Here is a 16,420-nt window from a genome sequence, read left to right on the forward strand (position 1 = left end):
GTTTGTGGCCCAGTTGTCGTACAGAAACAGCCTTGGGTCACCCTAATGGATGGCCTTTGCTGAGAGACTGGCAGGAAGAATATCACCATTATTCCTTCTGTACCTCTCAGCAGCTTTTGATACCATTGCATTGACCAGGATATCCTTCTGGATAGGCTGTGTGGGACAGGGACACCACTTCAAGAAGATTCTATTCCTATCTAGAGGACCCCTTGGCTTTTATGCTATGGAGTTTCAGAGCTCCATCTTGTGCCCCATATTATTTTACATCTTCTCAAAGCTGCTGTGTGAAGGCTCCCAGGGATTTGGAGTGCAGTGCCTTCAGTATGCTGACTCCAAACTCTACTACTCATTTTGATCTAATTCAGGTAAGGTTGTGGAAGCACTAAATGGGTGTCTGGGGGCAGTAATAAAGTGAAGTTCATTACAGACAATGCATAGGTGCTGTTAGTGCATGGTTTGTCTGACCTGGGCAGGGGAGTTAAGCCTGTTATACATATAATTAAACTAAAAGATCCAGGCTTGCAGTTTGGGTCAGCTTTGATCCAGCTTTGCCATGGGAGGTCCAAGTGGTTTCCTTGACAAGTAGTCCTTTCCGCCAGCTAAGGCAAGACAAGTGTCAAATGCAGCCTCCTCCAAGTCTGAGTGTCCATCCATGCTTCGGTAACACCAGATCTGATATTTGCAAAGCCTTTGAAGACATCCTGGAAACTTCACAATTAGCTGAGAATACAAGGTTAATCCAACAAAGTCATTGCACAAAAGGAACGAGTTCCACATCTTCCCCAATCTGCTCTAGAGGGTTGGGGGTGCACAGGAGAGACATTTGGTTGTGTAAGTGGAAGTCATTCCACTCAAGCAATTACCATTGGATACCACCAATGGTTGCTAGACTACTAATGGAGCATTAAATATGTGACTTAACGCCTAAGAACTGCCCTGGTTGTCAGTCCATTTCCAGGCAGAATTCAATGTGCTGTGTTTACTTTCAAAGCTCTACCTGGATACCTCAAAAATTACCTGTTCCCACATATCTGCCCCATGTATTAAGATCATTGTCAGAGGCTCTTCCCTAGAACGAGGCCCTGCCCTTTAGAATACTGTCACCTCAGGGAGGTCAAGCACATACTGATAGATCTCACCCGTACCAGGTGATATCCTTTTCATTACCCCATTGCAAGTTAACTATGGCTTGTTTTTACTTTATTGTCATGCTGATATTGTTTATACTTAAGGCTACATTAATCCTCAAATAATTTTAATAGGGATCTTGAGGATCATTAAGATATTTAATTTTTTTTGTTATGCTTTTATATTGCTGTACAGTGCCCTGATAGTCTATAAGAAAGTGATATATAAATACTTCTAGAAATGAAGATGACTTAATTTCAATTTGATTTTGGATCCGTATTACTGTCCCATGAAGAGATGCTGAGGACAATGCCATTCATCAGCTAACACAAAGACAGGGAGTAAAACTTTCTGCAGATTGTCCTGTCTCATAATCCTGTTCCCAACCTGTACAATATCTTAACTGCAAAAGATGACAAAGAACTTGAACAGGCTACCCTGAGATTTAATAAGTGTATACACTTCAACCACTGCTTTGTCTTTCTTCCCCTTTGTTCTCATTTCATCTTCTAGACTGCAAACAGGCACCTGTTTGTTGTTGTGTATTGTACTTTAAGATCTTTTAAAATAATGCTTCTATTATAATTATTTATTTTTTATTTATTATTTGATTTCTATCCCACCCTTCCTCCCAGCAGAAGCCCAGGGCGGCAATTAACAATGCTTAATTTTCATGAGTGCTATTATGTCCTTGCACAGTGGCTAGTCTTCAAACAAAGGAGAGGAGGCAGTCTGATTTATATGAAGAGTCACAAAATACCACACAAAACATAGCTGTGTATATATGGATACCTTGAAGTTCTCCAGTTTTGGACAGAAAAATGAAACTGCTCTGGGCCAGGTTTGTACCACTGAAAAGTACCTTATTCCATGATAAACAGAGTCACTACTCATGCTTAGAAGTTAAACTTTGTTGTCACCAACAGATCTGGTCTGATTTAGGACCTGCAAGGTTTTTAAACAAGGAAAAAAGTACAAAACTGGATTGGAAGTGGAACAGCTGTATGCTTAGCCAGCAGATAGCTAACTTTGATGTTATTTTTCTGACTAAGCGTATGCTTTGTTTTTACTACAATGACTTCAGCACTGCAATTGCTCAGTGTCCGAAACCAAAGTAAAATATTTTAGTGTCAAAAAATATTTTAGTTCTCAACACTACAAGGAAGTATTTACCAGCAGATATTTTATATATATATATATATATACACACACACACACACACACACTTTTTTCTCTGTAATGACAATTGGTTTTAAACAAGTTAATTGAACTGAGTTTTGAACAATTCTGGACAGCCAATGGTCCCAGTAGAACACTGGCACAACCCATGCAAAGCACATTTTTAAAAATACAGATTTGAAGCATTTTCAACTTTTAATCTCTCTTAAGAGAGATGGATTTAGGAAAGAGAAAAGGAGAAAAACACAGAATTTAAACCATTCTTTTAACTCCTGACTACAGCCTTCACATGTATAACAATCTTTGTAAGAGTGAACAGATGTAATGCCCTAGAACAACTGGGGCATTGGAGGACGCCATTCTCTTAATCTGCTTTCAATTCTTGAACACAGTAACTACCCCTAGCTACTGTCTAGACCAGCCTTTCCCAACCAGTGTGCCTCCAGATGTTGTTGGACCACAACTCGCATCTTTCCTGGCCATTGGCAATGCTGGCTGAGGCTGATGGGAGTTGTGGTCCAACAGCATCTGGAGGTACACTGGTTGGGAAAGGCTGGTCTAGACAATACAGTAGAGCCCCGCTTTACAGCACTTCGCGGTGCTTCGCTAATGCGGTGGTCTCAATTAGACGCGATTAGACTAAAGCCCCACTCATACAGTGCTTGTTCCGCTTTTACAGCTGTTTTCGGGCATTGCGCGCTTTTCTATTCAATGAGTTCCATTTTTCAGCGGTTTTTGCTGTTCGGTGGGGGTCCGGAACGTAACCCGCCGTATGAGTGGGGCCCTACTCTATTATCTATTGTGTATATCAGATCTCTGCTATCCTAACCAAATTTCAGTCATATGGTGCAGTTTGCTGACCTTTCAACTCTTAATTAAAAAACTTTTCAAAAGTTGTGATAGATGCTCCACACATTAAAATTACATCAGATTTTTTGATCTGATGCTTTGGGCGTACCTAAGTTCTTAAGCATATTTTTCCCATTCACTGTGACGTCCTTGTCCCTAGATGATGCTGATTTCATTATATGGGCTGGCTACCATGAAGGGTTAGTTAGTGTTGCCCAATAGGCTTCCAGTTCTGAGACTAAGGGTTTGGAACCTGTGGCCCTCCAGACGTTGTTGGACTACAATTCCCATTGCCTTTGACAATTGGCTATGCTGGCTGGGGCTGATGAAAGCTGGAGTCCAAGAACATATGGAGAACCAAACATTCTCCATCCCTTAGAGGCTTAGACAAATAGACTCCCAAGTACTAAGCTGCTATCACCTCCAACTTAGTCTTACAACCACACTTCTCTGCATCTGGATTCTTTTATTGCACCTTATTGTTCATTTCCTCAGAGTACTCCAATTAGTATAACCTCACAATGTCTTTCCTCAATGTACTTCCTTCTATTAATCCTAGATTGTTTTATTAACTTACAAACTATTACATTACACAGGACCATAGACATAATAGCCTCATATTCTTAACTTGACCAAATCACCTTGTATATACCTTTTTGACCAATACAAAAACAAAGCTGTTCAAACCTCAACATGGTATAATCAAAAAGGGCTAAATGAGGGATAGGGAACCTTTTCAGGCCATGTTTTCACTCATGGGCAACCTTCTAGAGGTCAAATGAGAGATGGTGGGTGGGTGTCCATAACAGACACCTGACAAGTGGTTGTGGTTATCTTTGTAAAGTCAGCTACGTTCAGGTCAGAGGTCTTTATGCATACTCCCATGTACTCATCTCTTCATCCAGGCAAGAGGCATTATCACAGTTCAAGAACATGCAAAAATACTTGAGGGTGTGGAGAAGGTCCAGTGAAAGGTGTGGCCTTGGAAGGGAACATGGCAAGGGCCAGTTAGAGAGGAATGAAGAGCTGCATTTGGGCCCCAAGCCAGAGATTCCCCCACCCCCTTCGGCTAAGACAAAATATTAGGATACAATAAAATACAGAGGGAATCAAGGCTCTTACAGCATCAATTGTGAATTCTGATGGAATTTGTAGTTTAGGTAGGTGACTAATGTGAAACTAAGCAATATTCTTCTGAATGGCACTAGAAGCTGGTGATTCACACAATTAAACAGCACCACCAAATACTGCATTCATTTATCTACATTGAGTTTGACATTTTAGTATGGTTCGGGGAACAATACGTTCTAGTAAAGGTTTATTGTTGTAAGGCAGTGCCCCCACCCTAGCTTTTACTATGGAATCCTCTTCCCTCTTATAACAGCCAATTCATTCACAAGCATTCTAATTAAATTTTCCACCTCAGATATACCAGTATGTCTAAACTTGCTCACTAGTCATATACCACTAGCCAATTGTGAGAATCTAGCATTGTCACCAACAAATCTCTCCTGACATACCTTTTAAAGCTACAACTGCAGATGCAGGGTCACCATTACATTTATATGACATTATCTGTTTTTTATAATTACACAGCTAAAAAAAACAGGTACTATGCCAAGTACTATATATCTGTGCTGTCTTTCAATTTTTTGTAGTTCTTCACAGTATCCTTTTTACCATTCACAAATTCAGAGTGCAACACATCATTAATCATTAAACAGAATCTATTTGTGATGCACAACCTGCTCTGAAGCACTGCAGTGAGGTTCCCTGTTACTCCATAACAGACACCTGACCATATGCAACTGTTTTGGCCCAGATGCTCATAGCTATGTGGAAAGCAATTGCTTTGGTGGTGGGTATACTTGAAGTGGACCCAGGACCTAACACGCTGCTACAGGGTAAGGGGAAGCATTCAACAGAAACATGAGGAGCAGAAGCAGCAGCTCAGTAGTTCAAAGGACATAATGATTACACCAAGTACATGAGATAGCCTTCCAGAATGTGTCTGTGTCTGAAGCAATATAGCTGGCTTAAGATAAAATAGCAGGTCCATGTGTGTGGCAGGAAGTTTTTTGCAACAGTTGATTAACATGATTAATGTAACTCTCCCTGTAGAAATTTAGCTCCAATAATTGCAAAGGCAATTTTCAACTTTCAAATAAGGAGGCAGCAAAATGGAAATTCAGCAGTCATTTCAACAGTTTAAAACTACACTCTCTGAAGGCAGGAATAAGTCCTTTATTGTTTCAGGATTTCATTTCTGTCTGACTTGTATGCTTTGTGCCACAGCATGTTTAACAAAGAAAGTTGTAGCCATTTGTGACAGCAAACAAGGACAAAAGAAGTGGGAGTGGAATGTGTCCAGTTGTCCCCAGGCATGGGGTAGAAGGCAAAGAGAAAAGAAAAGTTTGGTTGCATCGATAAGAGGAACACAATTCCTAGTTTTCATTCAGATCTAAAAAGAGGATGACAGTGGAGCTTGAAGCAAAGCACAATAAACAAAACATTAATAGGCACATCCCAGAAAGGAGACTGGACCACAGTCATTGGACCAAAATCTTGTTTCCATTTAATCTTCCACAGAACTAAGAAATCATCAGCTTGCCAGACCGCATCTCATTGTGAAATTTCATCACTTGATAAATTAAAAAATATTACTTCCATTTTTCTTCCACAATAGTTTCCCCCCTATAAAATTCCCCTCCCAGACAGATCAGAAAGTTCATTTCATAAATGTATTTCAAAACAGATGTGGCACCCTCAAATCCGACTGAAAGAGGCTGTCTTTTCATATGGTAAATAAATCCACTAATTTTGGTAGAATTAAACCCTACTTCTCTTCAATTTGAAAATTATAACTCTCTGCAGTTTGCTAACTCAGTGGTTGAGAAGCAGTTTTTGTTTAATATTTCTATAACTGAACAGTCCAGTTTTAATACTGTTTCCAACAATGCCAAGAAGAAACAGAGCTAAACCGGAGCATAGTATGACAAAATATAAACAATGAAATATATCTAAGGACTATCTCATCCAACTAATATTTCAGACTAACTAAATTAAACCTCTTAAGACCAGTAACATAGCCCATGGAAAAGTCCAATATACAATTTAGGTTCACATATATATAGAACAATTGTGCCTATGTGTTTTTAAAAAAATGATATTGACATGGAGTTACTTGGATTCCCACAGCATAGATAAATGCTCTCACATAAAATTCACCATGTACACATGGCTAAAGATCTTTATTGCTTAAGATTCCATTGGCGCCACTCTCCAATTCTCCACTAGCGGATTCCTAAACCAGCCACATATAATGTCAGAAAGGATGAAAGATACAGAATAAGCAACAAAACAGCCCTCCCAATTTACCATTTTCAGCTAGTTGAAGACAGAAACAGAAGAAATGTAAGGAGTCTTTCAAGATGAAAACTGAAAGTAGCTTTTTCTTTTTGAAGCCAAAGGCCTTTTTAGATTCTAAGGAAGACCCTTTGAGAAGCATATTCCTCTGTTCTGAGAAGCGGTACCTCAATGGGGCAGAATTATATCATAAGCTTTAAGGTATTCTTAAACAATCTCATTTTACTTTATAGCTTTTAATCACCATCTAGCAACCCTGATCTTTAATCCAGGAGTTTCATCGTTCTGAAGCTTCTGAAACTTAAAAAAAACTACATGGCTGTAAGTAAAAGTAAAAAATGGCAGGCAGTACAGGAATCTAGACAACTTTGGGTTTACATACACTCTGCTTAGACAGTCCAAACCTGGATAGATACATATCTGTGCCTTAGTTTTTTTCTGTTCTGTACCATCCAGGGGACTGGGTTAGGTTTAAGAATTAGCAGAATAGTGTCAGCCACAAAACAGAATGAAGATATGCCTAGCCCATACAAAGTGGATATTGTTCCTGCCTGAACCCACTTGATAAAAGTAGTTTGAGACTCCAGCTCTTTCTTTCACTTTCAGTTTGAGAGACACACCACATTATACATGTTCTCAGGGTGGAAAGTTTCTAGTAAAACAGGTGTGCAGACAGAGATAGAATACTGGGAAGATATTAAAAACCTCCCATGTAGATTTCAGACACAAGTAGTTAAGGTCTTAACCTGCTGGAGCATTCCCAAATACAGAAAGAGAAGCACTCTTCTTGAAAACGGCCCTGGTTAACTCCGGAATCCAAAGATGCCCTTGATATATCCTGTGAGACCACTCTTTGCTTTCTGCTCCACTTTGTCCTCCAGAGGTGGTAAAGTAACATGGTTGAGAGCCAGGTCAAAGAACAAAGGCTTGCATGGTATTGGTTGGAATTCTGGAGGGAAATGCACCAAACTGGCTTGCTTGCTGACAAGAGAAGGATCCAGACAGAAAGTTTCGAACCGTTCAGAAAGTGGCTTGATATCAAAGGAAACAAAAAACCCAGATAAGATTAGTTGAAACCAAATTGGCTACCAAGTAAAGCCTAGCTTAATGGTCAGGCAGCATTATACCTGCTTAAGCAGAAACTTCAGGAACCTATTCACCTCCTTTCCCACCAGCTCTAGCTTTGTTGGTAATATGTCCAAGGCAATGAGGCAGGCACAACAATCACTGAATTGCCATGGAAGCCTCAGAACCTCCTTCTAAATCAGTCCTGGACATATCTCCTCAGGTACAGCAGGATAAACTATTTTAAACCCCTCTAGGGTGTGCATGTGTGTATGCATACAAGAAAGTTGATGCCTTCGCAAAAACAAAACAAACATAGATGGAGTTGCACAAACTTTGTTAAGCATTTAGAATTGTTCTTGGCTACTCATTTTTCTTATCTGCCAACACTTGGGCTGTCAGATTTCCCCCCAGATCTAGAAAAAAGTCCCTTATTATCATGCTAAATAGAATCCAGATGTCTAACTCAGTTGAAAGATAGTTCTATTCCTCACAGTTGTGAACAGGTGAAATCCAATGCAGGAATGGACTTCTGCTTACCCAATGGAATCTCCTGTTATAGTGCTCCCCACAGCAGCTCACCCCCTTGCAACATCTGCTCCAGAGGGGAGGAGAGAAAAGGAAAATCCAATTATGTGAGCTGCAGAGGTCCATTGGGCAACATTGAATTTCACTAAACAAACACTTTTAAGAAGCGAGGCAGTGCAATGTAAATAGTAGGACTTCTGGAAAGACAAGAAAGAAATTCTTTCTCATGAGCTCCTTTTGTTGTGTCCCCACACAGAGCTACCTTACTTTATCACCCAGATTCATTAATTATATAATCTGCAGAAGTCTCTGATAAACAAAACAGGGGCAATTAAACTTCTCTGTAAGCATGTGTCTTGTTTTCATAACTAAAAACTTGCATTGCAACATTTGGAGCTCTTAGGGGAAAAACAGAATTCTTTCTTGATTGTGCTGAAATCACGTTTTCACATATCATGATCTACAAAAGCTAGCTTACCTTGCCATCCTTGACTTGCAATGGTGATTCAACCTCATAGCTGTCACCTGCATCTGAAAGAGTCACAGGAATACTTTAGGAAAATGCAGCTAATAAAAATGCAACTACCTCCCTGGAAACAGGTAAATGTAAGGGAACTTGCAAACCTCCAAATATTGTTGGTCTACAACTCGCATCAGCCCTGACCACTGTGTCATGTTGGCTGGGGCTGATGGGAGTTGGAGGCCATCTTGGGGGTGGGGAACAGGTTCCCCATTCCTATCAGAACTAAGAGCTTTCCTTCGCCTTTCAAGAAAACAAAACACTGTCTCAGATCTATTTTATCCTTTACTACACACCAGTGCTCAGCTAAAAGTTACTTAATTTTTCTTTTCAGATCACAACTGAAACAGAGACCATCACCATTACAGTTATAGGAGAAAAAACCCACATAGCCTTTTCACCTTCCAAGCTCAGATGATGGGAGACACTGCCTCTAGCACACTCAGTAACATCATGGTGTCACAACACTATGAATACTATGTGTGATACAAAGACAAGGCTTGAGACATTATAGGGTATGCCATGTGTGGTACAATGCTGGAGCAGTATTCAAGGAAATAACTGAGTGAAAGGATTACTGCTTCCCTCCTTGTCCATTTGCACATGCCCCTTCCCCCCTGTCCTTAAATCTGCTCCAAAGGGTTGGGGTACCACTAAAACAGATTTAGGGGACATGTGGGGGTGGAGAGGGGGGAGAATGTTCTGTTGCACAAGAAGAATTCCTTACTCGGATGGAAAGTTCGCATTAATGCTAACCTGAATAAAGCCCCTGGTCATTATTGTTGCACATACTTGAAACACAATAACCAATAGAGAAGAAACAGAACACACTCACCTAATATGGCAGCTGCTTGCATGGAATATTTTTCTGCATTCACTTGAGTGATCAGCTCTTGAACATCAGGCAGCTCCTAAATAATTAGATCAATTCTATAAAATGTATCTTCCAGGTATATACAAAGACACTCCACGGTAGCCATTACATCCCCACACCCAGCATCTGCCAGTTCCATTGAGATATGTCTATTCAGGATATTTCCTGCAAGAGTAGGAAAGCCTCTGGAAGGCACAGCTGCATTAGTGCACCATACCATAAGGTCTACAGAGCAAGACCATACAAAAGCTAAACACCTTTTATTCTTCAGCAGTTAAAAGAGCCAGTTAAAAATAGCCTTTCATGAATTTCATGTTATCTCTCAAGAGCTCTCACTTACAGAAAGTTGCTCCATGTTGAATGATGTGCTTCATACCTTTAAGCTGTTTTTGTAAGTTCCAGCTTGAGCCTGGACTTCGTTGGCATATTTCAGAACTCGATCATACAAAACAAGGGCTTCACTCCACTTCTTCACCAAAACATATGACTGTGCAATGAAAAAACACCTAGTGGGATGGGAAGACAACATTGGGTGCTTTCATACCAAGGCTCAATCAGTCAACAGTAGAGGCAAAATCACAACTGGTAACAAACAGCAGCCTCTTTCACTCAGGAAAGGGCTGTTACTGACTTAAGAGTGTTGTATGAGGAAAGAGACTCTAAATCCAGAGTTCTTCTACTTGCATAAGCTTCTGTGCAAGAGCTTTTTATGGCCCTCTAGAGTTTATATGCTACAGTCTGTATTTTCCCTATTTGCATTTCTCATATTGCAATGAAATCTCCAGTACGCTGTGGAATGGCACTGCAAGAAATCTTCAAATGCTTCTGTTAGAGTTCATGGAACACCACTAATACTTTCTCCTTCTACTTGTGGTCCTTTGGATCCAAGTCACTGTACTCAAATGTTAGCTATTCTTCAGCTTACCCACAGCTAATCGAGTAATCTCGTTGTTTGCTTGTGAATTACCTGTAAGCCTTATACACCAGTGTCTTTATTCCAATCTCCTTTAGGTAGCCTTTATCTTCTTCCAGACCAGGAAGTTGTGGCAATTCTGCCAGATTCTTTAGAATGATCAAAATGAGAATTAACAAAATAGAAAAAAAAGTCCTTGCATTTAAATAGCATTTCATAAATCAATAATGCATCTAGCAGTTCATAAATGATGTATCTTTTCCTGAAATTTAGTATATTATGACAGTGGTCTGGTTTGCATGTCATGCTAAGCCAAATGATAGCTTAGTGTGAATGTGCATGCTCCCAGGGAGCAGACTGTGCCTGCTTTGCTCCTCCCCAGGTGTTTTTTTTGCTTCACTGGATTGAACTAAACCATGGTTTGGCTTAACCGCTGTTCAAACCCAAGCTCACGGTTTAACTCTTTTCAGACTAACCACGAGCCATAACTAAGGTTTGTTTTTGGTTTATGGCATGTGGTTAGTCTGGAGAGAGCCAAACTACAAGCCTGGGTTTGGACAACACACTAAACTATGGCTTAGCTCAACACAGTAAAAATGCAGCAAAACAAATGGGGAGGAGCAAAGCAGCCACAACATCCTCCCTGAGAGCCTGCATGCTCATGCTAAGCCATGATTCGACTGAGTATGATATACTAACCAGGCCAGTCTTGTGTCCCCTGAGCAAGAACCATCAACTTATTAAATAACTAAATACAGAAACTGTCAGTTTCACAGCACTGCTCTTTTAAGTACTGTAATTTTCTTACACCCTTTCTATTTGCTGCCCAAAGAATAACCTGCAATTATCAGAATTATCTAGGTGGTAACTGTAGAAAGTGTTCGTACAGGAAAGTGGTGAATATGTTACATTTAGTTTCCATGCAATGAATCCACATTCCCCCCCCCCCGGCTTGAATCTCAAAAACAGGAAATACTACAGATGGGTCTCTCCCATCGGGGACAGTGGGCTTAAGGCAGAGTCTTTTAGGGGCAATAAACACGGCAAGGCTGTACTTTGCTCTGAACGAACAAAGAGAAAAATACTCATTTTTAATAGTGTAAGACTTGAGAATTGAAAAACTACTCCAGGTTTTACAGAATTTTCACTGGAGGATTGTGATCTACTGTTGCCAAATAACATTAGGATCTCTTCCAGTTTTATAGCACTTGGGCTTTCTAATCTTGATCTGCACATCTTAGGAAAGGATTAATAAAACTGGAACAAGAAAACTTCCCCTCCATTGTTATTACCTGTAGGATGATGTCATAAAGGCGTATCAAGTCCTGAGGCCGAGGTGTACGTTTGCCATCTTCCTCTGGCTGCTGCTGCTGAAGCAGTGCCTTCTGCAATGCCTTGGCCATGCTCTCATTGCGCTTGATTGCTGTGGACAGCTTGATGTAAGTCAGATAACTAGAAAGCATGATTTAAAGAATTTGTTTTGTTAAAAGCCATTTCAAAACCACTGGGATATACCATAAACAGCTCAACGGACAAAGCAGGTGAGAGTACGGGATGCCTATCAAACAAACTTTCTTATATGGGTGGAAGAACTCAACTGACCATCTTAGGTCTAAAGTTTCTTTTTTGTTATATTTCCAATATATATTTTATATATATAGCAGAACAGAGTTGTGCATATGCTTAGCTTTGGCTGGTTTATAAGCCTTATTAGCAATGCTAGAATTGGATATTTAAAATGTTAAATTATTTTATTGCTGTATTTCATGGATTTGTATGGTATACAGTTGTAAACCACCTGAAAGGCATTTTTGAGATCTAAAAGTTAAATATATAAATATTAAGTATTGTAGCCAATAAAGTCTCCCCATTTGTGCAAGGACTTCCACTTGCACAACAGAATTTTCTCTCCCTCTTCTCCCCCCATGTGCCCCCAAATCTGTTCTAGAGTTCCCCCAGTCCTCCAGAACATACTGAGAGGGGGCTGGGACAAGAGGAGAGGGAGGGGAAGTTCCATTGCACAGGTGGAAGACCTTGCACAAATGTGAGAACATCACAGGATACAACCCTAAAATATCTGATCTCCAGAAGGACTCTCACCTGTGCAGATACTGGATATTAGTAACTTTTCCAGAGTCCGCTTCTGATGAGTGTTCCCGCTGCTTCTGTAGGGAGCAGAACAAAGCTAAATTGTATTTATTTGGGGAACACACAGAGAGATGTAAATAAGCCCAAACCCGAAGGAAACTACAGTTTATTACCACCTCATTATTGCTATGAACAACAACAACTATAATGATTGTTTATCACCTGCCCTTCAATAGTAGGTCTCAGGGCAGGTCACAATATAATACACATTACTAAAAACAGTTTAAAACAAATTACATTCACAACGAGAGGGGGTCATAAACATATATATAAAATCTCAAGAGTCAAAAGCCAGGACGAAAAAACCCTATAGTGTCTGTCACAAGATGCTTTCTTTAAGTGGATTGAATTATATTCACAATATAATGTGATGCACAAGTGCAAAACGTTATATGCTCACCTGATCTGGTTTCAGTTCTTCACGAACAGCTTGTATTGCATCTCGACACTCACTCAGCAAGGACTCAAACAAACGTTCTTTAGTTTCTTCTTCTTCTGCCTAAATAAATAAAGTAGAATAGAAACACTGAAAATCTCTCCATAGCTATATTCTTCTGAAATCTGAAAGGGGGCAAAAGCTCACATTAATAATTATAACCACTCAGAAATGTAGCATGTGAAACATTACAGAATGTTATGCTGCCTGTTGAATTAACAGTGGACAGCTGTCCCCAAGGCTAACATCCCTGAGATACACTAGGGAAAGGTATAGTGGCTATACTCAAATCACTGCAAAAACATTTCTGTAAAAAATTCTTTGTACAGAAATACTTTGAATACTTTGTAAAAGGCTATTTGTTACTATTTCATCATTGCTGTATCTTACGAACTGAACAAGAAAACCCAAGAGTCTTCTAAGTAGTAGGATGAAGGGATAAGACAGACAAGGAGATTTTTTTATTTTTTATATCTTAATCTTTTTTACAAAATATCTCGAAGCAACTTACAAAATATTAAAATACAGAAGTTAACATATAAAATTCCCAACACAGAAGAATACATAAGAATAACAGAAGTGTTCAACTATCTACAAGAACAGAAAGGACAAATGCTACCCTACCCAACCAAAAAGGTGAACACCAACAAAGGCCCGAATATACCACATTATAATCAAATTAAGATCCAAAAAAGCCTGAGCAAACAGTAATGTTTTTGCCTGGCACCTAAAAACTAACAATGTTGGTGCCAGGCAAGCTTCCCTGGGGAAAGCTTTCCACAATTGGGGAGCCACGACTGAAAAAGTCCATTTTCTCATTGCCACCCTTTGCATCTCCCTCAAAGGAGGCACATAGATAAGGGCCTCTGATGATGAATGCAGGAACCAAGTAGAGTCATATGAGAAACTGCAGCCCATGAGGCTTCGTAGGTAAAAACCAGCACTTTGAATTGAGCCAATCAGTAGCAAGGCCAAAGTCACTGTTATGGCCTGGTCTATGTGGTCCCAGTCAACAATCTGGCCATTGAATTCTGCACTAGCTGCAGTTTCTGAACCATCTTCAAAGGCAGTCCCATGTATAATACACTTCAGTAATCTATCCTAGAGACTACCAGAGTGTAGAGAACAGAAGCTAGGCTATCCCCATCCAGACAGAGTCATAGCTGATGGAAGGCATGCCATACTAAGGAGCTACTTCCAGTGACAGAAATGGATCCAGAAGTACCCCCAAGCTGCACACCTGCTCCTTCAGTGGCAGTGCAACCCCATTCAGAACAGGTTGAGGAAACCACCCACCAACAGTGCCTCAGTCTTATCTGGATACAGCTTCAGTTTACTGGCTCTCACCCAGCTCATGACCACAGCCAGAAATCAGTTCAGCATATCCACTGCCATACCTGCTTGAGATGTAAAGAAGAAACAGAGCTGTGTGTCATCAACACACTGAGGGTAACATATTCCAAATCTCCAGATGATCCTATTCAGAGGCTTCATGTAGATGTTGAACAGCACAGAGGATAAAAGCGACCCCTACGAAAACTCACATTGGAGTCTCTGCGGGGTTAAACATCCCCAAGCACCATCTGGAAATGGTCATTTAAGTAGGACTGAAACTATCCCAAAGTGGTGCTCCCCACTCCCGACTGAGACAAATCACTTCAGGAGAATACCATGGTCAATTATATTGAAAGCCACCAAGAGTTCAAGAAGAATCAATAGGGTCACACTGTCTCTTTCTCAACAGAAGTAATCATACAGGGCAATCAAGGCAGTTTCTGTGCCAAAACCATGTCTAAACTTCTCTCAAGAGAAAATAGGTTACACAACAACACATGAATGCTCATGTATGACTGGATTAAAATAAAGAGCATAAATAATTTAATAGTCTCATCTTGTTCCCCATAAGCCACACTATGACCTTTCTAAGCTTTGGCACCTATTCTACAATTGGACAAGTCATAACTCACCACTGTGTTATGAATGGTTTTCCTCTGCTTATGTTCTAGGATCCCATCCCCCTGCTCTGGAGCATCAGGGACTAGAGTCTGAACATTAGGGCATGGGGACATGGGCCTAAACAACTCAGTGGATGGGCTTTACTCCACGTCTACCTGGTTGCTAGGTTTCACACTGGGAAGGAACATTCCTAGTCAGATTTGACCCTGGGGATACTTTAATAATAATAATAATAATAATAATAATAATAATAATAATAATAATAATAATAATAATAATAATAATAATAATAGTAATAGTAATAATAATAATAATAATAATAAAATTTTATTTGTGAGTCGCCTATCTGGCCGAATGAACGGCCACTCTAGGCGACGTACATTAGTATAAGCAATTACAATATATAGACCAAAAGGTCACAATTCAATAAATCATCTAAAAACCACCTTCCAATTAATAAAAACATAAAATTAATCCACTCCAGAGATACTATAGGCCTGCCTGAATAGCCAGGTCTTCAAGGCTCGGCGGAACCCCATCAGGGAGGGGGCATGGCAAAGGTCAAAAGGTAGGGAATTCCAGAGGGTGGGAGCCACGATCGAAAAAGCCCTCTCTCTGGTCCGGGCCAGTCTAGCAGTTCTGGCTGCTGGGACCGAGAGGAGGTCCTGTGTGGCTGATCTCATCAGGCGGCATAATTGATGGTGCTGGAGGCGCTCCTTCAGATAAACTTTAGCTTTCCCTCAACACACAGAGCAGGGATAGGGAACCTGTGGTCTTCCAGATGTTGTTGCGGTACAACTCTCATCAATCCTAGCTTGCATGGCCAATGATCAGGGATGATGGAGTTCTAGTCCAACAACATCTGCAGGTCCACAAGTTCCTTATCCTTAGTGTAGAACCACTTGATTTGTTTACATTAGCATGCTTAAAAGCCATGGATTTGTGTACTGCAGGGTTAGAATGCAGTCCACAAACCAATTACTATTTTCATTAGCCTTAATATTCTTTCAGAAAAACATTCTAGGAACTTTAGGACAGGTTTGAGAACAGCAGCTTTAATTGCCAGTCCAACTAATGTTAATTGGATTAATAAACTTCAGATATCCGCTGCTTATTCTTCAGGTATAAAGGACAGCTCAAATTAAGGTATTCTCTAAACATTAAGGAGGGACAATAGTTATTCTGAACCACGACAAGAGACAGGACAGACAAGTCTGACAACATTCTCAGCAACACCCATGAGAGTATTTCAACTTCAAACATGCAAAGGAGAAACCAACCAGAATAATGATGAAGTAACAAAACGCCCAATGGACAGAGAATAGAGCTTTAGGGCTGCCTAGTGGAGAAGGCTGAAGTTAATGTCTTGATTCACTTGTATTAAGTATAACTACAGACAAGCACTGTGTGTACTGCAACTGATAAAGACTTTAAAGAAGTTCCTTCAAGAGCTAC

The 16,420-nt window shown here is 40.2% G+C and overlaps 1 protein-coding gene across 2 annotated transcripts in view; it reads right to left on the bottom strand.

The window, feature by feature from the left end:
• Positions 1-6,377: 6,377 nt before the first annotated feature.
• SRP68 (signal recognition particle 68) overlaps positions 6,378-16,420 on the bottom strand; it is a 31,646-nt gene continuing 21,603 nt past the window's right edge. The window contains exons 9-16 of one of the 2 annotated variants that reach the window (XM_061616256.1): positions 12,974-13,072; positions 12,526-12,590; positions 11,718-11,877; positions 10,480-10,574; positions 9,889-10,018; positions 9,474-9,549; positions 8,597-8,649; positions 6,378-7,556 (exon numbers count right to left, since the gene is read on the bottom strand). In XM_061616256.1, coding sequence (XP_061472240.1) covers positions 7,329-7,556; positions 8,597-8,649; positions 9,474-9,549; positions 9,889-10,018; positions 10,480-10,574; positions 11,718-11,877; positions 12,526-12,590; positions 12,974-13,072 — 906 coding nt within the window. In that variant the 3' untranslated portion in view covers positions 6,378-7,328. Of the gene's footprint in view, positions 7,557-8,131; positions 8,186-8,596; positions 8,650-9,473; positions 9,550-9,888; positions 10,019-10,479; positions 10,575-11,717; positions 11,878-12,525; positions 12,591-12,973; positions 13,073-16,420 lie in introns of those variants that run through there. The other variant, XM_061616257.1, reaches the window with a different exon arrangement.

This window comes from Rhineura floridana, chromosome 3 (assembly GCF_030035675.1).
Source record: "Rhineura floridana isolate rRhiFlo1 chromosome 3, rRhiFlo1.hap2, whole genome shotgun sequence".
Taxonomy (NCBI): domain Eukaryota; kingdom Metazoa; phylum Chordata; class Lepidosauria; order Squamata; family Rhineuridae; genus Rhineura; species Rhineura floridana.